General features: G+C 42.5%; 2 protein-coding genes across 3 annotated transcripts; both read left to right on the top strand.

The window, feature by feature from the left end:
• The first annotated feature begins 9,983 nt into the window (after nt 1–9,983).
• Nucleotides 9,984–10,997, top strand: LOC138091616 (histone-lysine N-methyltransferase SETMAR-like). Its single transcript, XM_068987531.1, has one exon. It carries the CDS (start codon nt 9,984–9,986, stop codon nt 10,995–10,997), a length of 1,014 nt encoding a protein of 337 aa, XP_068843632.1.
• Nucleotides 10,998–20,383: 9,386 nt separating this feature from the next.
• HMGN1 (high mobility group nucleosome binding domain 1) lies at nt 20,384–27,210 on the top strand. Of its 2 annotated transcripts, XM_068976154.1 has the most exons (7): nt 20,384–20,566; nt 20,897–20,929; nt 21,015–21,044; nt 21,127–21,177; nt 24,153–24,281; nt 25,668–25,770; nt 26,365–27,210. In XM_068976154.1, the coding sequence occupies exons 1-6, from the start codon at nt 20,552–20,554 to the stop codon at nt 25,743–25,745; spliced, it is 336 nt and encodes a 111-aa protein (XP_068832255.1). In that variant the 5' UTR covers nt 20,384–20,551; the 3' UTR covers nt 25,746–25,770; nt 26,365–27,210. The 2 variants fall into 2 exon arrangements, with proteins under 2 accessions (XP_068832255.1, XP_068832265.1); XM_068976164.1 differs by lacking the exon at nt 25,668–25,770 and having other exon boundaries at nt 20,394–20,566; nt 26,365–27,209.
• Nucleotides 27,211–27,434: the final 224 nt, after the last annotated feature.

Below are 27,434 nucleotides of genomic sequence, written 5' to 3'. Positions count from 1 at the left end.
AGCAAGTAATCAAAAGTTTAAAAAGTGATAAATGCACATTACATTGAGGAATAGCATAACCTCATTAATTTTAGAATGTATCCCTATATCAAACCGCAAAGTTCAACAATGCAAAACCACAGTTACTTTTGCACCAACCTAATAACTTTACCTTTTATAAACCTGCTCCTTGAAAAGTGGAAACGAAGCCAAAATAGCAGCCGGAAGGGTAGATTTCAAACTCACCTTTAAAGACCATGATGTCTTCGAAATGTTGCAGTGCTGCTAATGCATACTGCGGGCCACTGACATCTTGAATATGAGTATCTCAAAATCAACCAGAGTTTGGTGTCGTAGCCTCTTGAAAAGTAGGAGCTTTATATTTATTTACCACTTTTTAAGTTTGTGTTATAATAGGTTCACTAAACAATGTTGTTTTTGGTCTGGGTAAAATACAAAAGATAGAGTCATTGTCCTGTAGCTTCCCTAGTGGCTCAAGGGCAAAAAAATCCCCCTGCAGTGCAGAGGCCTCAGGAGATGTGAGTTCTATCCCTGGGTCAGAAAGATCCTCTGGAAAAGGGAATGGCAACCCACTTCAGTATTCTTTCCTGGAGAACCCCATGGACAGAGGAGCCTGGTGGGCTACAGTCCATAAAGTCGCAATGAGTAAGACATGCCTGAAGCAACTTGGCACAGTCATTTATGTGGCTTGTGGTAATATTAATGTATCAGATTAATGCAACTGCAGAATTTGGGAAATTTAAGACAGCTGAAAATACTGAAGAATAACCTTTGCTTACCAGGGAAATCCATTCTTTCCATTGTGTGCATTTTGGTTAGTATACCAGACCACCTGACCTGCCTCTTGAGAAACCTATATGCAGGTCAGGAAGCAACAGTTAGAACTGGACATGGAACAATAGACTGATTCCAAATAGGAAAAGGAGTACGTCAAGGCTGTATATTGTCACCCTGCTTATTTAACTTCTATGCAGAGTACATCATGAGAAATGCTGGGCTGGAAGAAGCACAAGGTGGAATCAAGATTGCCGGGAGAAATATCAGTAACCTCAGATATGCAGATGACACCACCCTTATGGCAGAAAGTGAAGAGGAACTAAAAAGCCTCTTGATGAAAGTAAAAGTAGAGAGTGAAAAAGTTGGCTTAAAGCTCAACATTCAGAAAACGAAGATCATGGCATCTAGTCCCATCATTTCATGGGAAATAGATGGGGAAACAGTAGAAACAGTGTCAGACTGTATTTTTTGGGGCTCCAAAATCACTGCAGATGGTGATTGCAGCCATGAAATTAAAAGACACTTACTCCTTGGAAAAAAAGTTATGAACAACCTAGATAGCATATTGAAAAGCAGAGATGTTAGTTTGCAAACAAAGGTCCGTCTAGTCAAGGCTATGGTTTTTCCTGTGGTCATGTATGGATGTGAGAGTTGGACTGTGAAGAAGGCTGAGCGCTGAAGAATTGATGCTTTTGAACTGTGATGCTGGAGAAGACTCTTGAGAGTCCCTTGGACTGCAAGGAGATCCAACCAGTCCATCCTAAAGGAGATCCGTCCTGGGTGTTCATTGGAAGGACTGATGCTGAAGCTGAACCTCCAATACTTTGGCCATCTCATGTGAAGAATTGACTCATTGGAAAAGACTCTGATGTTGGGAGGGATTGGGGGCAGGAGAAGGGGACGACAGAGGATGAGATGGCTGGATGGCATCACCGACTCAATGGACATGAGTCTGAGTGAACTCTGGGAGTTGGTGATGGACAGAGAGGCCTGGCGTGCTGTGATTCATGGATTCAAAGAGTTGGACACGACTGAGAGACTGAAATGAACTCAACTGAACTGAATGTGTATTGTTCCTAAGTCATGTTGCTTTTTGTGGCCTCGTGAACTGCAGCACACGAGGCTTCCTGTCCTTCACTATCTCCTGGATTAGCTCAAACTTAAGCTCCAGTACTTTGGCCACCTCATGTGAAGAATTGACTCGTTGGAAAAGAGTCTCATGCTGGGAGGGATTGGGGGCAGGAGGAGAAGGGGACGACAGAGGATGAGATGGCTGGATGGCATCACTGACTCGATGGACATGAGTCTGAGTGAACTCCAGGAGATGGTGATGGACAGGGAGGCCTGGCAAGCTGCGATTCATGGGGTCGCAAAGAGTCGGACACAACTGAGCAACTGAACTGAAGTAAGTCTATTGAGTCAGTAATGCTAACCAATCATCTCATCCTCTGTTTCCCCCTTCTTCGCCCTTGATCTTTCCCAGCATCAAGATCTTTCCCAGTGAGCTGCATTTTCACCTGACATAGCCAAAATATTGGAGCTTCCTCTTCAGTATCAGTCCTTCCAAGGGACATTCAGGGTTGATTTCCTTTAGAATTGACTGGTTTGACGCTCTCCAAGGGACTCTGAAGAGTCTTCTCCAACACCACAATTTGAAGGGATTAGGCACTCAGCTGCCTTTAAGGTCTAACTGTGACATCCGCACGTGACTACTGGAAAAACCAAAGTTTTGACTCTTGGGACCTTGTCAGCATAGTGATGTCTCTGTTTTTTAATACTCTGTCTAGGTTTGTAATAGCTTTTCTCCCAAGGAGTAAGCGTCTTTTAGTTTCATGACTGCATTCACTGTCCACAGTGATTTTGGAACCCAAGAAAATAAAATCTGTCACTGTTTCTACTTTTCTCCCTTCTTGTTGCCATGAAGAAATGGCACCAGATGCCATGATCTTAGTCTTTTGAATGTTGAGTGTTAATCTAGCTTCTTCACGTTTCTCTTTAGTCTTCATCAAGAACTCTCTAGGTTCTCTTCACTTACTTCCATTAGAGTGGTATCATCTGCGTATCTGAGGTTGTTGATACTTCTGGCAATCTTTATTCCAGCTTGTGATTCATCCAGCCCAGGATTTCACATGATGTACTCTGCATAGAAGTAAAATAAGCAGGGTGACAATATACAGTTTTGACATACTCCTTTCCCAGTTTTCAACCAGTGGGTCAGTCCATGTCTGATTCTAACTGTTGATGCTTGACCTGCATACAGATTTCTCTGGAGACAACTATGTTGGGCTGTCTTATCTCTTTTAAGAATTTTCCACAGTTTGTTGTGATCCACATAGTCAAAGGCTTTAGAGTAGTCAATGAAGCAAAAGTAGATGTTTTTCTGGAATTCCCTGGTTTTTCTGTGATCCAGCAGATGTTGGCAATTTGATCTCTGGTCCTTCTGCCTTTTGGAACCCACCTCGTGAATCTGGAAGTTCTCAGTTCACGTACTGCTGAAGCCTAGTTTGAAGGATTTTGATCATTTGTTTGCTACCATGTGAAATGAACACAGTTGTGCAGTAGTTTGAACATTCTTTGGCATTGACCTTCTTTGGGATTGGAATGAAAACTGACCTTTTCCAGTCCTGTGGCCACTGCTTAGTTTTCCAAATTTGATGACATACTGGGTGCAGCACTTTAACAGCATCATCTTTTAGGATTTGAAATAGCTCAGCTGCAGTTTGTCACCTCCTCTACTTTTCTTTGAAGTAAGCCTTCCTAACCCCGACTTGACTTCACACTCTAGCATGTCTGGCTCTAGGTGAGTGACCACACCGTTGTGGTTATCTGAATTATTAAGACCTTTTTGCATAGTTTTTCTGTGTATTCTTGCCACCTCTTTTTAATTTCTTCTGCTTCTTAGATCCTTACTGTTTCTGTCCTTTATTGTGTCCATCCTTGTATGAAATGTTTCCTTGATATCTCTAATTTCTTGAAGAGATCTCTAGTCTTTCCCAGTCTGTTGTTTTCCTCTCATTGGGATGGTTTTGGTCACCACCTCCTGTACACTCTTACAAACTTCTGTCCAGAGTTCCTCAGGCACTCTGTCTACCAGAGTCTATTCCCTTGAATCTATTCATCATCTCCACTGTATAATCATAGGGATTTGATTTAGGTCCTACCTGAATGGCCTACTTGTTTTCCCTACTTTCTTCAATTTAAGGCTGAATTTTGCAATAAGGAACTCATGATCTGAGCCATAGTTAACTCAGTCTTGTTTTTGCTGACTGTATAGAGCGTCTCCATCCTTCACTGCAAAGAATATAATCATTTGATTTCAATATCAACCATCTGGTGATGTCCATGTGTAGAGTCGTCTCTTGTGTTATTGGAAAAGGGTGTTTGCTGTGACCTGTGTATTATCTTGACAAAACTCTGTTCGCATTTGCCCTGCTTCATTTTGTACTCCAAGATCAAACTTGCCTGTTATTCCTGGTGCCTGTTGACTTCCTTAGCTTTGCATTTCAATCCAGTGATGAAAAGGATGTTTTTTGATGTTCTAGAAGGTTTTGTAGGTCTTCATAGACCTACATAGATTGGTTGGGGCATAGACTTGGATTACTGTGATGTTGAATGGTTTTTCTTGGAAAGAAACTGAGATCATTCTGTCATTTTTGAGGCTGCACACAAGTACCGCATTTCTGATTCTTCTGTTGACTGTGAGGGCTACTCCATTTCTTCTAAGGGATTCTTACCCACAGTAGTAGATATAATGGTCACCTGAATTAAATTTGCCCATTCCCATCCATTTTAGTTCACTGATTCCTAAGATGATGTTTTTTCTTGCCGTCTGCTTGACCATGTCCAATTTACCTTGATTTATGGACTTAACATTCCATGTTCCTATGCAATACTGTTCTTTACAGCATTGGATTTTAACTTTCTTCACCAGATACATCCAAAACTGAGTTTTGTTTCTGCTTTGGCTGAGCCTCTTCATTCTTTCTGGAGTTATTAGTAATTGTCCTCCACTCTTTCTCAGTAGTATATTGGACACGTTCCAACATGGTGGGGCTCATCTTTCAGTGTCATATCTTTTTGCATTTTTACACAGTTCATGGAGTTCTTGCGGCCAGAATACTGGAGTGGTTTGCCATTCTTTTCTCCAGTAGATCACGTTTTGTCAGAATTCTCCACTATGACCCGTCCTTCTTGGGTGGCCCTGCGTGGCATGGCTCATAGCTTTATTGAGTTACACAAGCTCCTTCTCTACAACAAGGCACTGACCTATGAAGGAAAGAAGAGAAGCAAAAAGCAAGGGAGAAAGGGAAAGGTTTACCCAGCTGAATCCAGAGTTCCAGAGCAACATGAAGGCATTCTTCAAAGAACAATGCAAAGAAATAGAGAAAAACAGCAGAAAGGGAAAGACTAGAAATCTCTTCAAGAAAATTAGAGATATCAAAGAAATATTTCATGCAGAGAAGGGCACAATAAAGGACAGAAACGGTAAAGACCTAGTAGACGCAGAAGAGCTCAAGAAGAGATGTCAAGAATACACAAAAAAACTGTACAAAAAAGATCTTAATGACACGGATAACCACGATAGTATGGTCACTCACTCAGAGCCAGACATTCTGGAGTGTAAAGTCAAGTGGGCCTTAGAAAGCACTGCTTCAAGTAGAGCTAGTGGAGATGATGGAATCCAGCAGAGCTATTTAAAATCCTAAATGATGATGCTGATGGTGCTATTTAAGTTCTGCACTCAATATATTAACAAATTTGGAAAACCTAGCAGTTGCCACAGGACTGGAAAAGGTCAGTTCATCCCAATTCCCAAGAAGGGCGTTAGTAAAAAAGTGTTCAAACTACTGGCCAGTTGGACTCATTTCCCTTGCTAGTAAGGTTATGCTCAAAAGCCTTTAACCTAGGCTTCAGCAGTACATAGACTGAAACTTCCAGATATTCAAGCTAGGTTTAGAAAAGGTAGCAGAACCAGAGATCAAATTGCCAGGATTCACTGGATCATAGAGAAATCAAGGTAATTCCAGAAAAACATCTATTTCTGTGTCATTGACTACCATAAAGCCCTTGACTGTGTATCATAACAAACTGGGAAAACTCTTAAAAGAGATGGGAATACCAGACCATCTTACCTGTCTCCTGAGAAATCTGTATGCAGGTCAAGAAGTAACAGTTAGAATCCTTTATGGAACAACTGACTGGTTCAGGATTGAGAAAGGAGTATGACAAGGCTGTTTATTGACACCCTGCTATTTTAATTTATATGCAGAGAACATCATGGGAAATATTGGGCTGGATGAGTTACAAGCTGGGATCAAGATTGTTGGGAGAAATATCAACAACCTCAGATACACAGATGATACCCAGTTCAGTCGTTCAGTCGTGTCCGACTCTTTGCAACCCCATGAATTGCAGCACGCCAGGCCTCCCTGTCCATCACCAACTCCCAGAGTTCACTCAGACTCACGTCCATCGAGTCCGTGATGCCATCCAGCCATCTCATCCTCTGTTGTCCCCTTCTCCTCCTGCCCCCAATCCCTCCCAGCATCAGAGTCTTTTCCAATGAGTCAACTCTTCGAATGAGGTGGCCAAAGTATTGGAGCTTCAGCTTTAGCATCATTCCTTCCAAAGAAATCCCAGGGCTGCTCTCCTTCAGAATGGACTGGTTGGATCTCCTTGCAGCCCAAGGGACTCTCAAGAGTCTTCTCCAACACCACAGTTCAAAAGCATCAATTCTTTGGCGCTCAGCCTTCTTCACAGTCCAACTCTCACATCCATACATGACCACAGGAAAAAACCATAGCCTTGACTAGACAGACCTTGGTCGGCAAAGTGCTATCTAGGTTGGTCATAACTTTTCTTCCAAGGAGTAAGCGTCTTTTAATTTCCTGGCTGCAATCACCATCTGCAGTGATTTTGGAGCCCCCCAAAATTAAGTCTGACACTTTGTTTCCACTGTTTCCCCATCTATTTCCCATGAAGTGATGGGACTAGATGCCATGATCTTCGTTTTCTGAATGTTGAGCTTTAAGCCAACTTTTTCACTCTCCACTTTCACTTTCATCAAGAGGCTTTTTAGTTCCTCTTCACTTTCTGCCATAAGGGTGGTGTCGTTGCATATCTGAGGTTACTGATATTTCTCCTGGCAATCTTGATTCCAGCTTGTGTTACTTCCAGTCCAGCGTTTCTCATGATGTACTCTGCATAGAAGTTAAATAAGAAGGGTGACAGTATACAGCCTTGACGTACTCCTTTTCCTATTTGGAATCAGTCTGTTGTTCCATGTCCAGTTCTAACTGTTGTTTCCTGACCTGCATACAGATTTCTCAAGAGGCAAGTCAGGTGGTCTGGTATTCCCATCTCTTTCAGAATTTTCCACAGTTTATTGTGATCCACACAGTCAAAGGCTTTGGCATAGTCAATAAAGCAGAAATAGATGTTTTTCTGGAACTCTCTTGCTTTTTCAATGATCCAGTGGATGTTGTCAATTTGGTCTCTGGTTCCTCTGCCTTTTCTAAAATCAGCTTGAACATCTGGAAGTTCATGGTTCACGTATTGCTGAAGCCTGGCTTGGAGAATTTTGAGAATTACTTTACTAGCATGTGAGATGAGTGATACTACTATAATGACAGAAAGTGAAGAGGAACTAAAGAGCCTCTTGATGATGGTGAAAAGAGGGGAGTGAAAAAGCCAGCTTTAAATTCAGTATTAAAAATCTTGAGTTCATGGCATCTGGTCCCATCACTTCATGGCAAGTAGAAGGGGGAAAGGTGGAAACAGTGACAAATTTCCTCTTCTTGGGCTCTGAAATCACTGTGGATGGTAACTGCAGCCATGAAGTTAAAAGACGATTGTTTCTTGGCAGGAAAGCTATAACAAACCTAGACAGTGTATTAAAAAGCAAAGACATTGCTTGGCTGACAAAGGTTTGTATAGTCAAACCAGTAGTCATGTATGGATGTGATAGTTGGAACATAAAAAAGGCAGAGTGTCAAAGAAATGATGCTTTTGAATTCTAGTGCTGGAGAAGAATCTTGAGAATCCCTTGGACAGCAAGGAGATCAAACCAGTCAATCCTAAAGGAAGTTAACCCTGAATACTCATTGTAAAGACTGAAGCTGAGGTTCCAATACTTTCACTACCAATTGTGAATAGCCTACTCTCTGGGAAAGATCCTGATGCTGAGAAAGATAGAAGGAGAAGGGGATGACATAGGATGAGATGATTGGATGGCATTACTAATTCAATGGACATGAACTTGGGCAAACTCCAGGATATGGTGAGGGACAGGGAGGCCTGGCATGCCTTAGTCCTTGGGGTCACAGAATTGGACACAACTTGGCAACCAAATGCACAGAGTGGAGTGTAAAAATTTTAGTGTTTTTCCAATAAAAGGTTCTGTTTTGTGATCTTTTATAAGATTCAGGGAAGGTATAGGCATAGTATGTCAACTTGGAATTTCTCAGACCAGAAAAATTGGACGAATTCTGTACGAAAATTCAGTAAAGGGAAATTTCATGAAGGTGGGGAAAAATAGCGGGTCTTGTTGCAAAATATCTGCATGAAAAGTTTACTTATTATTACATATCTTTATTTGCTTTTTCAGTAAACCAGTTGGCTGAAATAGTATGCCTATTTTCTGTTACATCTTTCTTATTGGAGAAGAAAATGGCAACCCACTCCAGTATTCTTGCCTGGAAAATGCCATGGACGGAGGAGCCTGGTACGCTACAGTCCATGGGGTTGCAAAGAGTTGGACACGGCTGAGCAACTTCACTTTCTACACTTTCTTACTTACTTACCTGGCTTTATTTTGATCTGCCCCAAAAGTTTTTTGTTGTTGTTAATAAAAATTGAGTTCAGGGACTTCCCTGTGGTCCAGTGGTTAAGACTCCAAGTTCCCAATGCAGGGAGCCCAGATTCCTTCTCTGGTTAAGGAACTAAGGTCCCACATGCTGATCTGAGCTGCCAAAAGAGGGTGGGGGGAAGAAAAGATTTTACTTCCAGTCGGCTTTGGACATCAGATGTAAATAATGTTTTTCTTCCTCCCATGGAGAGGCCAACAGGTAAGGTTTTGCATGTTCCTTGAGAAACAAACCTGTTGGTTTAGTTTTCCCAAAGGAAAAATGATGGGGAAAGGTAGGAGCTTTTTTCCCTTTAGTTGTCTTTGTAATTGATACATTTTGAAGGCTTAAACAGAAGGTAAAGCTTTTGGTGGCTTTAATACCATGATGCAGACATGTAGATTTATTTTGTTTCCTCTTGCTTTCTAGCTATTAGTTAAAAGTGGTATTATTCCAGTGCAAGATATTTTCAGTTTTAAGGTTTCACATTTGTATGTTACTGCGATAGTGGTTATAAAGTTAATGAGAAATCAAAAAGAAATCAGATTGTTTAAGAATGTTTTTAAATACAGAGTTATCATTACCATCTTTCTAAATTCCATATATATCCATTAGTATACTGTATTGGTGTTTTTCTTTCTGGCTTGCTTCACTCTGTATACAGGCTCCAGCTTCATCCACCTCATTAGAACTGATTCAAATGTATTCTTTTGAATGGCTGAGTAATACTCCATTGTGTATATGTACCACAGCTTTCTTATCCATTCGTCTGCTGATGGACATCTAGGTTGCTTCCATGTCCTGACTATTATAAACAGTGCTGTGATGAACATTAACACTTGTGACACTTCGTGGTGTCAGTGTGTAGCAGTGTTGTCCCAAATCTGTTTGTTATTAGGTAATTTATTATTTATTGTAAAGGTACTGAATTGCTAGTGGTTGTCGTGCTGTCATGTATGAAATGCCACTATTAGCACAGAATCCATTCCACTGATTTTTTTTCCCCCATCTTAGCATTGAAGTTGTGAGATCTGCTTTTGTAGCTGTTTAATGCAGGTATTGGTCAGTATTGTAAAACTCATTAGTGGCTTAATTTGGCTGTTAACTACATTCTCTACTTAAAGGAAATAAATATTAAATATTTGTTACATTTCTCCTTCCCCATTGGTGGATGGTATGCAAAAATACTGTTGTATTGATTGGTGCAAAAGTTATTGTGGTTTTTGCATGTTCAAATTTTCCATTTGATATTGGAATATATTCTTAAATGTGGTTTTGTTGTACATCACTTTAATGGGCATTTCTTGATTTATGTTTTTTCCCTAATGACTTACTATTTGCTATTTATGTTTATTTTAGACTATGGAAATCATGTTAGAGAAAAAGCAAATTCGAGCGATTTTCTTATTTGAGTTCAAAATGGGTCATAAAGCAGCAGAGACAACTCGCAACATCAACAATGCATTTGGCCCAGGAACTGCTAAGGAACGTACGGTGCAGTGGTGGTTTAAGAAGTTTCGCAAAGGAGATCAGAGTCTTGAAGATGACGAGCGTAGTGCACGGCCATCAGAAGTTGACAACGACCAGTTAAGAGAAATCATTGATGCTGATCCTCTTAAAACTACACGAAAAATTGCTGAAGAACTCAAGGTCAACCATTCTACAGTCGTTCGGCATTTGAAGCAAATTGGAAAGGTGAAAAAGCTCAATAAGTGGGTGCCTCATGAGCTGACCGAAATTCAAAAAAATCGTCGTTTTGAAGTGTCATCTTCTCTTATTCTACGCAACAACAATGAACCATTTCTCGATCGAATTGTGACATGCCACGAAAAGTGGATTTTATCTGATAACCGGCGACCACCAGCTCAGAGATTGGATCGAGGGAAAACACTGAACTTGTACCAAAAAAAGATCATGGTCACTGTTTGGTGGTCTGCTGCTGGTCTTATCCACTATAGCTTTCTGAATCCTGGCGAAACCATTACATCTGAGAAGTATGCTCAACAAATCAATGAGATGCACCAAAAACTACAACACCTACAGCCAGCATTGGTCAACAAAAAGGGCCCAGTTCTTCTCCATGACAACACTCGACCACATGTCGCACAACCAGCCCTTCAGAAGTTTAATGAATTGGGCTACGAAGTTTTGCCTCATCCACCATATTCACCTGACCTCTTACCAACAGACTACCACTTCTTCAAGCATCTCGACAACTTTTTGCAGGGTAAACACTTCCACAACCAGCAGGATGCAGAAAATGCTTTCCAAGAATTTGTTGAATCCCGAAGCACAGGTTTTTACGCTACAGGAATAAACGAACTTATTTCTCGTTGGCAAAAATGTGTTGATTGTAATGGTTCCTATTTTGACTAATAAAGATGTGTTTGAGCCTAGTTATAATAATCTAAAATTCATGGTCCAAAACTGCAATTACTTTTGCACCAAATAAACAATTTGTTGTTTATAAGTCACCCAGTCTATGGCATTTTTGTTATAGTAGCCCCATCATATTAAAACACTTCCTTTCCATATTTGGAAAGGCATACTTCACTGGGAGCAGGAAAGAATAATGTGACCAGGTTCCTTCTGGCTTATTGTTCTTTTTAAAATAACAGTAAGTAAAGGAAAGGAAAGCTTGTGACAATAATAATGCCAGTGATCTTTCTAGTAACAAATATACAGTCGTGTATCCATAAAGTTTGCAAGCAGGCTAGAAACAAGCACTGCATGGTAAGATCTATATCTGTTGTTCATCCTTGGGCTCTTTGTGTTGCAGCATTTCCAGCCAACTTACTGAGCAGAGTGGTCGTCAAGAGCTCCCGTATCAGGGCCCATATCTTTGTTTTCTGCATCCCTTACATCTCATCCTTCTGCAGCTTGGATATCCAGCATAGTAGTGAACAGAGGCACTTGAGTCTCTGACCATCGTCTCCCCTCTCACCTTTTGCATGCTGGCTCACACCTGCCCTTGTTTATATTCAGTCTTCACCACATGAACAAACTGGCCCAGAGACTGGGCTTCTTGGGATGCAGTACAGTACAGCCCAGCACAGTAGGGTTTGGAACTCACTCTGCTTCTTACCTTCCTTTCTACTCTTACCTGAGTCTGGTTCCTCCCTACCACTTGCTGAAATGGCTTCATCAGGACAGTTGGTGACATGCTTAGTTCTCAGTGTGGTGACACTTTCCAGTCCCTGGTTGACTATTCACATCTGTTTGGTTTCAGCCCCCAGAGCACATAACTTCTTTCAGCTCTGTCCTTCCCCAGAGGTCCAAACCTGTAGATCCAACTGCCTGCCAGACTCTGGATGTTTCCCAAGCCCTTTACACTCAGTGTGTCAACACCAAGCCCACCTGCTTCCCCAAAAACTCCCTTGGTCCCTAGCCTGGTGAGTGGCTCTCTAGCCACACAGCCTGCTAGACACAGGTGATGATATTCCCCTCTTTGTCCTTCCTCACAGGACCCTTCTTTTGTTCAGGCATCCACTCCCATTCTTGGCCCTATGCCCAAATCCAGGATTGGCTTGATTTTCTCTAAGGATATCCCATCTCCGTTCCATGTGACAGTTCCAACCAGTAATAAAGGCAACTAGTCAGGGCTTAGGATAAAAGAGACATGCTTTTCCTGGATGCTGTAAATCTGCATGTAACATCTGGAGCTGTACTTCTGGACCAAAGAGGAAGCCGGCTCAGGAGGGAGGAGTCAAAAGAGTATGACAAGACGGTAGAAAAGAATCTGATTGTGATAATACAGTAAGCCACTGAATCCCCCAGTGTGGCACACTGTCATGGTTTTGCTTATTTAATCTATTTGCTATTGTTCATGTTGATCTGGGTTTCTGTAACTCCTAACCAAAACTCTCATCTCTCACCCACCCAATCCACTGAAGAGTCCTGTCAGCTACCCCCACCAAAATATGTCCCAGACCCTCCTTCCACTCATTTCCATCCCCACAGCCAGCATCCTAGTCATTTGTTGTCGGATAACTTTTAACGTTTTCACATACTTATTTGGCTGCACTGGGTCTCAGTTGTGGCAGGTGGGATTTTTAGTTGCAGGGTGTGGGATCTGGTTCCCTGACCAGGGATCTAACCGAGGGCCTCTTGAGTTGGGAGCTGGAGTCTTAAACACTGAACCACCAGAGAAGTCTCTCCTAGACAACTTCAAAACCTCTCCTGGTCTCCTGTGCCTCCTCCCAGCGATCAGACTTCCCATCCCAGCCTCCACTTGGGAGTCCAGATCGATGACTTCAGACCTCAGAGCTCCACCGCTGCTCTCGCCCTGGCTGCTGCCTTCCCTAAGCACAACACGTTTGCCTCCGTGGACACCAAGCTTGGTCCTGCCTCAGGATCTTTGTGGGAGCTGTTTCCTCTGTCCAGAGGCTTCTCCCTCAGATCCCCCAGAGTACAGGTCATCTCACCCTTCCTTTCTCTCCCTTGGGACCTTCCCAAACTATCCCATATACAGCAGCCCCCTTCTGTGTGCCTCCAGCACATGCTATATTAGGACACTGCTTCCTTCAAGGTGCTGTCGCCATGGGAAAGAATCTCATTACTTTCCTTATTGGTATTCCCACTGGAGCAGAAGCTCCAGGAGGACAGGCATTTAACTCTTGTGCCTGTCTATCCCTAGGTCACTCTACTCTAGGTTGAAGACAGCACCTGGCAAAGGGTAGGCAAACTGTTGCCTCTTATCCATTCTTTCTTAGTTCCCCTCAGAGACTTCTTTGTCACCACCATTTCTGCCCTACATTAAGCTTGTAATTCTGAAATTCCTGCAAGCGCATCCTGACTAGCCTGAATCAATGCATGATTTTCCAAAGTGGATCACGTGGACCCTGGGTAGAGTGGTGGTGAGGATACTTTTGTGAATGTATACAAAAGTCCTGTGGGTTCTTGGGGAATTTTAAGACGTTTGTGTGTTCAGGTGGTCATCTGACATTCTGCATCACCCAACATAGATTCCCACTTTTGACCAAGCATTACTTATATTTGTGCCTGTTTGGGGTGTGTGTTTATATTTTGCATCAAGCGTGACCAGCTTTCCACAGTTTATGGTTAATAATAAAACTTTAGAAATGATTTTAATTCATAAATAGTGTATATCACATGAAACCCAAGTCATACCACAGAAGGCCAAATGAAGGATGGCTTGTCGATTACCCACACAAGGTGCCAGAACAATCTGCAGAGATCATACAGGCCAAATACCATATGCATGCAGCAATTTGCTTTTAGCAAAACTCATATGCATGTTAATGTTACTGGTTTAAATTTTATTGGTTTTGTAGAGATTTGGGGAGGCTCAAAAGTTAGTTCTAGCTTTATAATTATTTAAAACCGCTAAGTGTTAAACATTTCAACCTTAAGTTTCCAAAGGCATAAGTGGACTTTATAATAGTCATTTCAGCCAGTAGTGGGGCTTGTAAGGACATTTGTTTTATACAGTATGCACATGATGACAAAACATGGCACAATTTGTAAAGTTCAGTCAACAGAGAATTTGGCTTTAAAACCTTTGGTACAAGGACTTCCCTGGCCATCCACTGGTTAAGTCTCTGAGCTTCCAATGCAGGGGCCGAGGGTTACCCCTGGTTGGGGAACTAAGATTCCGTATGCTGCGTGACATGTCCAAAAATAATAATAATAAATATTTGCTACATCTATACAGTGCACTTCAATGCAGCAATAAAAAGGAGGAATCTTAACAAGTACTCATAGGAAACAAACTCCATTAACTGAAGAACACAAGGTGCCAAACTGAAAAATAAGTACATATTATATACATACTTATATTTACATAAAGCATTCTGGAAGGATCCACAAGCAGCAGCAGCACTGGCAGCTCCTCGAGACAACCAGACCTCTGGGGGAACAGAAGCAGAATGGAGACTTCTCTGGAAAGCATTTTGCTCTTGTAGAATTTTGAGCCATATAAATATTTCTTCCAAAAATAAACAAATATAATAAGTGGCATCTATAATTACGCATGCTTACATACAGGCAGGTCAAACTAAAATGCCTTCAGAGGCTTGGTAGAAGACACAGGTGAGAAAAATCACCAGGGCTGGGACCCTGACATACTAGAGAAAGGAAGCCTCCTTCCAAGTTAGAAGGTCAAGCGCACTGTGGAATCACACACAAAGGAGACCAGAAGCTGAAGCGCCCTATTAAGTAGGTGAAATTACCTGATTTGGGCATGTAACAAAAAAAAAAGTTTTACAAACTTTACTGCTGACCTCTCTCCAGAAATAGACATGCACAGCTCAATGAATATTCACAAAGCAAACACAACAGTACAAGTAACATACAGATCAAGAAATACAAGATGATGGAGAAGGCAGTGGCAACCCACTCCAGTATTCTTGCCTGGGAAATTCCACGGACAGGGGAACCTGGCGGGCTACAGTCTATAGCGTTGCAAAGAGCCAGCCACGACTGACCAAATCAGTACATACTGTAATCTTAAATGGTTGTTTCCTGTTGCAGTCTTACCAGAAGACTTTGGGACTTCCAGTTCTTCCATATCCTTGCCAATATGTTTAGTCTTTTTAAACTTTTGACGTTTTAAATAAATGTGTAACATTAAAAAAATAAATACAAGATGGGACTTCCCTGATGGTCCAGTGGTTAAGACTCTAAGCTTCCACTGCATGGGGCCTGGGTTCAATTCCTGGTCAAGGAACTAATATCCCACATGCCACTTGGCCAAAAATTAAAAAACTAAGTTGGACCAAAACAAACTTACTAAAAAAAACCCTTTTTTTAAATAGAAGATGGCCAGCTCCCTGAAGCCTTCCATTGCTCTCTTCCAGTCACTAACACGCCACCCATCTCAATTACTATCCTGACTTCTGACACACTGGATATGTTTTGCCTGTCTTTCTGTACTGTATGAACAGGATCACACAGTACTGTGTCTAGCCTGCCTCTCATTACTGTGCTTGGCCTCATCTTGGGTGGAGTTGCAGGCAGCCGCTTCTCATTGCTCATACTTTTCCACTCATCCATTCTCTTGTTGGTAGGCATCTAAGTTTCTGCCAGGTGGGCTTATAAAATAGTTCGGTTATGAATATTCTATTTCATGTCTTCTTGTGAACAGATGTAAGCTTTTTCCTTTTGTTTTTTTGGTATGTTTTTGGAGTGGAGTTACAGAGTCACAGAGTATCTGTTTACTTTTTTAAAAAATACTAAGAGTTTTCCTACTGTGTTCCAGTTGCTCCACATCCATGTCTTGGCAACTTTAAGAAAAATCACAAGTAAAGCAAACACCTGCGGGCCACCCATCTGTCATCACCTCTGGCCCAGTGCATCATCAGTTCTCATGGGAGAAAGACCTTCATGAGGCTGAGCTCTCAGCACATCATTCCCTTAAGACCTTGTGGGATTCCCTAGTGGTCCAGTGGCTAGGAATCGTGAGCTCTCACTGCTAAGGGCCCAGTTTCAGTCCCTGGTCAGGGAACTAAAATCCCACAATTGGACAGCCGGGGGAAAAACAAGAACAAACCTTGCAATGTCTCCCACTCTAACAGCCAGATCCCTTAGCCTGGCGTCAAATGCTCTCTGCAGGATGCCCTTCTTTTTCTGCCTCTTTTCACTAATCTTCCCTTCCCACTGTCAGTGTGTCCATCCATGCCACTTTAAGGGTTCTGCATGGTTGTCTCATTCTGCTAAGAACATGTGCCTTGGGATGTTCTGTCCCTTTTAGTGGCTTCCTCTTCCACTTAGTAATTCAGGCCAATTTGTGTATTAATACTTTTCTCTCCACTGAAGTACCACCCACGTTTGGAATTAAGTCCCTCTAAACTAGGGATTATCACAACCACTGGCAGAGGGTAGGGGCTCAGTACACGTTTGTGCCACAAACTTGGAAACACTCTGATGCTATTCTTTAGAATAAATATCTATTTGTCTGCACGAAGTCTTAGATGCAGCATGTGGGATCTAGTTCCCTGACACGGAACTGAACTGGGGCCCCATGCACTGGGAACAGGAGTGTTAGCCACTGGACCACCAGAAATCCCAACACTATTATTTTTTAATGTAAATAGGAGCAGGGGGTGGGGACGAGTAACAACCTGTGAGGGAAAAGAATATGAAAAAGATTATATTTGTGAGTGTATATATAACTTAATCACTATTCTATACACCTGAAATGAACACAACATTGTAAATCAAATATACTTCAATTCCGAAAGAATTACTAACTGAACAAACATCTAAGGTTCTGAGGACGAAGTGCTCTGACAATTAACAGGGTTCCTACCCTTACGGAACTCCCACTCTTGTGAGGGAGACAGGCAGCAAATAACTAAACACATAAGGCAATTATGGAATGTGATCAATCATAAAAAAATACTGCAAGGTGACGTGGAAGGAACTGAAAAGGGGGAGATTACATTAAAGAGGGACAGGATTTCCAGAATAGATCTCAAGAATAAAAGAAAAAATTAGGGTTCTTGTCCAAAAGAAGAAAAGGGTAAATTTTCATTTTCCCCTACTCCCTCAATTGTTCTCACAGGCAACCAATCGCACCAATCTCTGGGCTTCTTGCTGAAATATACAACGAACATGTAACTTTATACTCAGCATAGCCAGTGTTCTTGCCTGGAGAATCCCAGGGACGGGGGAGCCTGGTGGGCTGCCGTCTATGGGGTCGCAGAGAGTCAGATATGACTGAAGTGACTTAGCAGCAGCAACTAGTTAGTCAACAGATGTGGCAAGAACTGGAGATTGGGAGGTGCAATCCTAAACTGACAGGTCAGGAATGGTCTCAATGAGACAGTCACATTTGTGGAAAGACCGACAGGAGGTGAGAAAGAGATGGTCCTAGGCAGCGCAGGAAGCATTCCAGGCAGAGGGAACAGCAGGTGACAAGGCCTGAAGCAGTGACGCCCAGCCTACTTGAGACTGGGAATGAGAACCAAGGGGAAAAACCTTTTGAAGTGGGCCCATTGGCAGAGGACCACATAAGCCACTCTAAGAACGTAAGACTATTTTTTTTGGCCAAGCCAGGAGGCATCTAGGAATGTTAGTTCCCAGTGCACGCATGTGTGCACAGTGGCGTCCACCTCTTTGGGACCCTATAGGCTATAGCTCACCAGGCTCCTCTGTCCATGGGATTCTCCAGTCAAGAATACTGGGGTGGGTTGCCATTTCCTCTTGCCCACTCAGGGAAGAAAACCCCACCTCCTGAAGTGGCAAGCATGATTCTTTACCGCTGCACCATTTGGGAGGCCCCTTAGTTTCCAGTCCAAGAATCAAACCCACAAGCCCTGCAGTGGAATCCCAGAGTCTTAACCACTGGACCACAAGGGCAGTCCAAGACTTTCTTGAATGAGATGGAAAGGCAGTAGTTATTGATCAGGAGTTAAGAGTCTGACTAGTGGTTTTGAGCTGGTTTTAGAAAAGGCAGAGGAACCAGAGATCAAATTGCCAACATCCGCTGGATCATCGAAAAAGCAAGAGAGTTCCAGAAAAACATCTATTTCTGCTTTATTGACTATGCCAAAGCCTTTGACTGTGTGGATCACGATAAACTGTGGAACATTCTGAAAAAGACGGGAATACCAGACCACCTGACCTGCCTCTTGAGAAACCTATATGCAGGTCAGGAAGCAACAGTTCGAACTGGACATGGAACAACAGACTGGTTCCAAATAGGAAAAGGAGTATGTCAAGGCTGTATACTGTCACCCTGCTTATTTAACTTCTATGCAGAGTACATCATGAGAAACGCTGGGCTGGAAGAAGCACAAGCTGGAATCAAGATTGTCGGCAGAAATATCAATAACCTCAGATATGCAGATGACACCACCCTTATGGCAGAAAGTGAAGAGGAGGTAAAAAGCCTCTTGATTATAGTGAAAGAGGAGAGTGAAAAAGATGGCTTAAAGCCCAACATTCAGAAAACAAAGATCATGACATCTGGCCCCATCACTTCATGGGAAATACATGGGGAAACAGTGGAAACAGTGTCAGACTTTAATTTTGGGGGCTCCAAAATCACTGCAGATGGTGACTGCAGCCATGAAATTAAAAGACGCTTACTCCTTGGGAAGAAAAGTTATGACCAACCTAGATAGCATATTCAAAAGCACAGGCATTACTTTGCCATCAGAGGTCCGTCTAGTCAAGGCTATGGTTTTTCCTGTGGTCATGTATGGATGTAAGAGTTGGACTGTGAAGAAAGCCTCAGCGCCGAAGAATTGATGCTTTTGAACTGTGGTGTTGGAGAAGACTCTTGAGAGTCCCTTGGACTGCAAGGAGATCAGCCCTGGGATTTCCTTGGAAGGAATGATGCTAAAGCTGAAACTCCAGGACTGTGGACACCTCATGCAGAGTTGACTCATTGGAAAAGACTGATGTGGGAGGGATTGGGGGCAGGAGAAGGGGACGACGGAGGATGAGATGGCTGGATGGCATCACTGACTTGATGGACGTGAGTTTGAGTGAACTCCAGGAGTTGGTGATGGACAGGGAGGCCTGGCGTGCTGCGATTCATGGGGTCGCAAAGAGACACGACTGAGCGACTGAACTGAACTGAACTGAGTGGTTTCGAAAACTCACTTCTACAAAGAGCAGCCTCATTCTTTTTCGCAGTAGCTCATTATTCCACTATGTGAAAGTGTCACAGTTTATCTGGAGCTCTTCAGTGGTGGACTTTCGGTCTGTTTTCAGTCTCGTTTCTTCCTCTCCATGAATTTCAGTTAACACTGTTCTGATTAGAAACTTCTTCTGCAGTAACTCAAGTGGTCCTTACAAGCAAAATTTTCTTATTCAGTAAAGAAACTGGGTAACGTGCTCTCACTGGTTCCCAGCTGACTCCCAGCGTGAAGCTCTTTTTTCCACCTCAGAAAGGTAGTTGGGTCAGGAAGTGGTTAAAAAACAAGCAAGAACTGGGTGGGCGTTCTTGCCCTTTCACTTCAGGGCAGGAGAGGATCGGCCGGCCAAAGGATCTGAGAGTGGGTCTGCGCGTTCTCGGCTTGGTGGATGTCGGCATTCAGACGCCCACTGAGCTCCTGAGAAGAACCGCCAGTACCCCCAGCCCCTCAAGGAACGGACGACTTTTTTTAAAAGCTATACGAAAAGACTCGACCAGGGGAACCCGGTAGGGAATCCAGCGCCGTCGCAAAGATCCGCGCCTGCGCAGTGGCGCTCCGCGCGGACTTTCCTTCCCACGACCTTCCATCCAGCGCCTGCGCGTTAAGACCGGCTCTCCGCAGGCCAGCAAGACTGTAAACCTAGTAGATAGCTTTTCTTACGGACTGAGGTGGGGAAAATTGGTTCGTAGTTAAACCCGTTGTCTCTCCCTTCCCATTCTGTGACCTATAAACCTTCCGACCCAACTGCCCCTACAGAGAAGGGACTCTAACCTCGGGGCTTCCCTGGCGCTGGCTGGCGACCAGGTAGCCCGGAGGGTTGTGGGTGGGCACACCCGGAGACCACGTGGCTGGCGTCCGCCAATCAGCGCGCAGACCGCACTTTGCGGCTCGGCTTCAAACAAACTACCGTGAGGCGAGAGCGGCCTGTGGGGCCCCGCCCCCTCGCCTGGGTCTGGGGCCCCGCGAGACGGTGGGCGGGTGGGGGCGCCGAGAGCGGGGGCGGGGCGCAGTGGTCGAGTGACGGCCGGCCTCACCTATTCGGGGTGCGGGCCGCAGAGCGGTGGACCCCGCAGCCAATGGGCGGGGGCGAGGGCGAGGGGCGGCCCGGCCGGCGGGGAGGGGGAGCCCGCGGCCGGGGGACGCGGGGGGAGGAGGGGGCGGGCTCCCAATCCGGTTCCATCCGGTTCTCCCACCGCCCCCGCCGCGGGTCCCAGCAGCTCGGGCGGCGGGAGGAGCGGCTGCGGTCAGGCTACTCAGCTTCGCGAAGGCTCTTGGCGCGCCGCGGCCCTCAGGCACACGGCTCTCGCCCGCCCCGTCGCCAAGATGCCCAAGAGGAAGGTGAGTAGTGGCCGCGTCCCGCACACGCCCACTCCGCCGCCCGGCCGTGCCCAGAGCCCCGTGAGGCCCAAGCCCCCCGCTTCCTCTGCATCGCGGGGCCCGGGAAGCGGCCGGACTTGCGGCGGGCGGGAGGGCCAGCGCACGGCGGCCTCGGTGCCGCGTTCTGGAACGTTCGGCAGCCCGAAGAGTCGGGTGCGAGATTCGAACGCGGCGGCGGGAATCCGCTGACGTCACGCGGCCGGGCATTGTTCTCGCGCGCAGACGGGCCCGGGGCGTGCGGGCACTTTTGTTCACGGGCTGTGCTCACTCGCCCTCTTTTTTCTCCCGCAGGTCAGCTCCGCCGAGGGGGCAGCGAAGGAGGAGGTAAGACCACGTTCCGCTCCCGGGGGTGGGGTAGGTTTGCTCCGCACCGCGCATTCCTTGCTTATTTTCCTTTTTTCTCCCAAAGCCCAAGAGGAGATCGGCGAGGTTGTCAGCTGTAAGTAAAGCGAGCCCCCTAACCTTTCTTTTCCGTGGGTTCGAACCTAGGGAAGAAGCTCAGTGTTACCTTTGTCTTTCAGAAACCGGCTCCTGCGAAAGTGGAAACGAAGCCAAAAAAGGCGGCGGGAAAGGTAGGTTTCAGACTCAGCCTTTAGAGATCATGGTGTCTTTGAATTGTTGGAGGTCTCTAACGGTTACTGCTGGCAACGGAGGTCTTAACTTTGAGACTGCAAATCAACCACAGTTTAGTGTCACAGTCTGCTGAAAAGTGGTCGGAGGATTATTTTATTTACCACTTTAGTTTTATGTTATAATAATTTCAGTAAACAGTGCCTTTTTTCAGTTCAGTGACTCAGTGGCGTCCGACTCTTTGCGACCCCATGGACTGCAGCATGCCAGTCTTCCCTGTACATCACCAGCTGCCTTTTTTAGTATGAGTAAAATTCAGTGAATGTAGTCATCATTCTGGCTGATGGGAGTATAACGTATCACATTAGTGCTGCTCCAGAATTTGGGAAATTTAAGACAACTGAAAATATTGAAGAATAACTTTCACTCACCAGGGTAATAAATTCTTTGTGTTGTGTATGTTATGGTTAATGGTTCCCTTTTGGTGGGTCTCTGTTGCATGCTTGGCCTTCCTATTCTGAGTATTAGAAAAGCTAGGACTGAGGCCAGGAGATGTGGACTGTTTTAAGTTTTTGCATGTGAGATTCGCAAAGCAATGTAGGGGATTATATCTTATGTGCAGGGGGAGATCAAAAATTATGTTCTCTGAGAACGTTCCTCTTCTAAGATTATTTTGTATAGTTTATGTGAAAGTTCTCTTAAATTGTTTTACCCTGACATTCTTTGAGATGATCGTAAATAGTGTTGCTCTGAAATAGATTCCTGATTGCTTTATTCACACGGAGGGTGATTGGGTAGTTGTTGGATATTTGTATTTTGAAAATCTAAGTTGGAACAGCAAAATAACGTGTACATCATTTGTGACTCTTTGGATCTAGCATTGATACCACCCTCTAAAGCTCTTCTTTGTTCTTCAGGGGAAATTCGTGGTGTGATTAATTTCTGTTAACTCAAAACTTAGGTGAAAGTTTGCTATTAGAAGCCTCTTCTCCCCTCAGTCTTCATTGTTATCTCCCCTTTCCTAAGAGTATAGGTGAAAGCTAAATACTGAATAATACCAAAAAATTTTCCTTTGTCTTTAAATATTGTATAGAGCTGAGTGTAAAAACTACAGCGTTTTTCCAGTAGAAAGTTGTTTTTGTGATCTTCTTAAAGTGGATTTAAAGAAGGTATAGGTGTAGTAGGCCAACTTGGAATTTCTCAGACCTGAAAATGAATTCCATATGAAAAATCAGTAAAGGGAAACTTTATGAATGCAGGGAAAATAGTAGATCTTGTTGGAAAATATCCACTTGTAAAGTATATTATTACTACCCGTCTTTTATTATTTACTTTTTCAATAAACCAATTGGCTAAAATGCTATGCCTGTTTTCTCTTACATCTTTTTTATTTACCTGTCTCTGTTTTGATCCGTCCTAAAAGTTTGGGGTTTTATTTATTTATTTATTTTTAATGAAAACAGTTCAGGGACTTCCCCAATGGTAAGTTTGTTAAGACTCTTGAGTTCCCCATGCAGGGGACCCCAGATCGATCCCTGGTCAAGGAACTGAAATTCCACATGGTGCACAGTCTGGCCAAAAAGAAAAAAGTCAAATTTTACTATCAGTTGCATTTGGGGCCATCGGGTGTAATTAACGTTTTTCTTCTTCCCTTTCAGAGGCCAACAGGTAAGTTTTCGCATGTTCCTTGAGAAACAAACCTGTCGGCTCAGTTTCCAAAAGGAAAATGGGAAAAGGGAGAAGTTTTTTTTTTCTCTTTAATTTTAATAATACTGGTCTTCATGATTGATCCACTTTAAAGCTTTAAACAGAAGGTAAAGCTTTTGGTGTATTGATTACCATGCTACAGACATGTAGATTTATTTTGTTTCATCTTGATTTCCAGCTGTTAGTAGTTAAAAGTGATATTTCAGTCTAGGCTGTTATCCATTTAAGGTTTTATATTTTTATGTTATTCTGATAGCAGTTATGAAATTAATGAGAAATCTAAAGCAATCAGATTGTTAAAGAATTATTTTTAAATGCAGACAGTATTGTGACACTTCATGGTGTGTCTGTATGTAGCAGTGTTGCCCCAAATACGCTTGTTACTAGAAATTTATTGTTTATTCTAAAGATACTCAGTTGCTAGTGGTTGACTTGCTGTCTTGTATGGAATGCCACTATTGGCACAGAATCCATTCCACTGATCCCCTGCTCCCTTAGCATTAAAGTTGTAAGGTCTTCTGTATCTTTGTGGCTATTTAATGCAAATATTGGTCAGTATTATGCAACTCACTGGTGACTTTACTTAATTTGGCTGTTAGAACTATTCTCTACTTACAGGAAATAAATATTTGTTAGATTTCTCCTTCCCCACTGGTGGATGGTATCCAGAAATACTGTTGTATATTATTTTAAAGTGGCATAACCTTTGAAAGTCTCTTATCATCATATACCTGTGCATTTTCAGATACTTCATACACCTAAATGAAATTATAAACTCGATCTTTTTAGCTGTTGATTGTATATCAAGGGACTGACTGTAGCAGGATAGTCAATCTGACCTTACAACATGGTGCTTTTCTCAGGTGAATCCTCAGGACAGTGGTTATTTGACAGTTTGATTGTTGTTCCCACTTAAAAGAAGTTTAGGGGTGGGTAGGGTTACAAGGGCTGGGAGAGAGCCCTCCAAAAATTATTCAGTTTGTCTGTTCTCTCCTGTGGAACTTCAGAGAGCAGTGGAGAAGGGGAGTTGCTAAGGCTTTAGATGTAATTATCTTCAGTCTGGTGAGGCTTGGTATACAGGTGCTGTTAGGACCTCAGCATGATTTGTGGTCCTGTTTGCTGGGGGCTGACCTTGAAGTGTGTTCTGTAACTCAAGACTGATAAGCAGCAGCACTAACATTGCAGCTATGGTGGGGACAACTCCTAGCAAGTCAGAAAATGTTGCTAAGTGCAGAGTTGATACTTAAATATACTCTTACTCTTATCACAGGATAAATCTTCAGACAAAAAAGTGCAAACAAAAGGGAAAAGAGGAGCAAAGGGAAAACAGGCGGAAGTGGCCAACCAGGAGACTAAAGAAGACTTACCTGCAGAAAATGGAGAGACTAAAAACGAGGAGGTCAGGAGTGTGTGTGTGATTAATTTTGACTCTGAACAGAGGATAATGCAGCAGATAAGACCATCTTTATAATATTGAACAGTTTGTATTCTGCTTCAAGTGGGCAGAATATTTTTTATGAATTTAGATCATATTTTAAATTTTACCTATAAATGGGTTCTTTTTTTTACTGTAAAACAAGAAATCGTACACAGAACTTTACATTCAGATTCACCATTTTTATTGTATATATGTTTATTAATTGCTAGTGAGATTTTTTTAAGATTTCTTTTCAGTTCAGTTCAGTCACTCAGTCGTGTCTGACTCTTTGCAACTGTTCTGACACTGTTTCCACTGTTTCCCCATCTATTTCCCATGAAGTGATGGGACCAGATGCCATGATCTTCGTTTTCTGAATGATGAGCTTTAAGCCAACTTTTTCGCTCTCTTTCACTTTCATCAAGAGGCTTTTTAGCTCCTCTTCACTTTCTGCCATAAGGGTGGTGTCATCTGCATATCTGAGGTTATTGATATTTCCCCCAGCAATCTTGATTCCAGCTTGTGCTTCTTCCAGTCCAGCGTTTCTCATGATGTACTCTGCATATAAGTTAAATAAGCAGGGTGACAATATACAGCCTCGACGTACTCCTTTTCCTATTGAAGATTTCTTTTACTAAATGATATTTCTTTTTTTTAACATAATGTAGAGATTGTGTTTAAACATTCTGGTCTTTTTTTTATCCAAATTGCCATCTGTAGATCTGTTCATAATCTTGTTAGTTTCTTTTTTAATATAAATTTATTTTTTAATTGAAGGATAATCACTTTACAGAATTTTGTTTTCTGTCAAACCTCAACATGAATCAACCATAGGTATACATACATTCCCTTTGTTAGTTTCTAATATTCTGGATGTTCCTTTTTAAAAATTTTTAATCCATTCCCTTAATTTTTCACATTTTTCTCACTTTTATATAATGAAGTTTTTCTTAAAAATAGCCACTTGTCTAGATTTAGGAGGTAACTTCCATCAATTAAAAGGATTGATGTCCTCAATCTATCCTTTTAAGCTCTGAAAAAAAGATTTTACCTATAAAAATAAGTGGGTTTCAAGGTTGTGGTAAATAACTAATACAATTATAAGGGGAGAATGTCACCTTCTAATCCCTTTTATCAAACTATAGTTGATTCTCATTATCCGTGATGGTTGTATTCTATAAGGTTGCTCCAAGTACTGGATACTTGCACATAGTGGAAATACAGGGTTAGATTCTCAAACACTCATTGCAACATTTCCCTCAACAGATCAAACCATAACCTTATGTGTGTGTGTGTTTAGTTGCTTCAGTCATGTCCATCTCTTTGCAACCCCATGGACTGTACCCTCCCAGGCTTCTCTGTCCATAGGATTCTCCAGGCAAGAATACTGGAATGGGGTGCCATGTCCTTCTCCAGGGCATATTCCTGACCCGGGATCAAACCTGAGTCTCCTGCATCTTCTGCCTTGAAGGTGACTTCTTTACCACTGAGCCACCAGGGAAGCCCCCAGCCTTACGTGCATTCATGCTTAATACGTGTTTTTGAGAAATTATATAGAATGCAGGACCAAGAGAAGCAGCAGTATAACATGCTTCAGTGACGCTGTCTGTTACTGGTTTTCTCCAGATAGTACACCACAACCTTGTTGCACATGGTCTTGGATAACACTAGACTTGTCTAGTCAACATTTTCTCCACCATGAGGACAAAAAAAATTGATACGTGTAGCACTAAATAGACTGTGAAATAGTTGCTTGTTTACAGTGTTAGAGCTGAAACAAGAAGGGTTAGCTGAGACTGCATGTCAGGTGACTCATGGCTTCTACTGCTGTGTATTTGCACAAGACTGGAAATGCCATCAGTATTGATTTTGGGTTTACAAATAACTTTAGTGAGTTGGTGAATTCACCAGTACAGAATCTATAAATATTGAGGATTGAATGTATTTTTAAGATACAATAGTACAATGAAGAAAATTTACATTGTAATAAATGCTAAATATTGGTGACATTATAGCAGTGACACAGGAGTCAAATGTTTGATCACTTTTTTCATTTGATTTGCAGAGCCCAGCCTCTGATGAAGCAGAAGAGAAAGAAGCCAAGTCTGATTAATAACCACACACCAAGTCCTGTCAGTGGTCCCTGTTTCCCTTCTTGTACAATCCAGAGGAATATTTTTATCAACTATTTTGTAAATGCAAGTTTTTTAGTAGCTCTAGAAACATTTTTAAAAAGGAGGGAATCCCACCTCATCCCATTTTTTAAGTGTAAATGCTTTTTTTTAAGAGGTGAAATCATTTGCTGGTTGTTTATTTTTTGGTACAACCAGAAAATAGTGGGATATTGGATACGGGAGGCTTTGATTGTCTTGGGTGTCAGCTTAACATTCCATAGATGGAGGGTAGCTTTTATATCCTATAATACAAAAGCATACTAAATGGCAGTTTGGAGTCAGTTGTGCAGTTAATGTCTTGAACACTTTAAATTACTTCTCTTCCCATATTGTTTTGGTAGAATTATTTCCTACAAAAAACCACTTTTTGATCTTGGCTCTCCTGGTCAGAATTTTGTGCACTATACTATAACATCTTTGGTCGTGGTAGTCCAGTTTTCCTAGTAACTTGGTTAATGTGCTGTGAACGATTGACAGTTTGGGTATGTAGTGTATATGATATTAAATTGTGAATCAGTGGGACTTAAGATGTAACAACATATCAATATTTGAAGATATTGGTACTTGATATCCTGTTAAGGAAAGTTTGCTCCAAATTTTAAGCTGGAAAGTCACTGGAATAACTGTTAAGAATCACAACTACATGATATTTTAGATTTCTGGTACGTATGTGAAGAATTGTGTACAAATTGAAATGTCTGTGTAGTGATCCTCAAAACAACCAATAAAATCTCAGTTATAAAAGAATTTCTTGAAATGCGTGTATTAAGTTCTGGTTTAAATTTTATATATATTTTTGGCTCAGTGACTTGGAGGACCTTCATTCCCTCTCAGCAGTGAAAGCCTGAAGTGTTCTGACCCTTGGACTGCCAGGGAGTTCCCTAGATTTTAAAGAATTGCCACTTCTGTTCTTAAACAATCTTACTAAAATTTTGGAAGAGTGAAATACTTTTTTCTATAA

The sequence above is a fragment of the Capricornis sumatraensis genome, chromosome 1 (assembly GCF_032405125.1).
Source record: "Capricornis sumatraensis isolate serow.1 chromosome 1, serow.2, whole genome shotgun sequence".
Lineage (NCBI taxonomy): Eukaryota > Metazoa > Chordata > Mammalia > Artiodactyla > Bovidae > Capricornis > Capricornis sumatraensis.
The sequence above is the reverse complement of the archived record's forward strand: the minus strand, read 5'-3'. Positions and strand labels throughout refer to the sequence as shown.

Bases quoted from the DNA above. Each gene is read 5' to 3' on its own strand.
- HMGN1 (XM_068976154.1), top strand. The intron at 20,930-21,014 runs GTAAGACCACGT...TTTCTCCCAAAG, and splicing joins AGGGGGCAGCGAAGGAGGAG to CCCAAGAGGAGATCGGCGAG. The intron at 21,045-21,126 runs GTAAGTAAAGCG...TTTGTCTTTCAG, and splicing joins GATCGGCGAGGTTGTCAGCT to AAACCGGCTCCTGCGAAAGT.
- LOC138091616 (XM_068987531.1), top strand. From the start codon at position 9,984: ATGGAAATCATGTTAGAGAAAAAGCAAATTCGAGCGATTTTCTTATTT.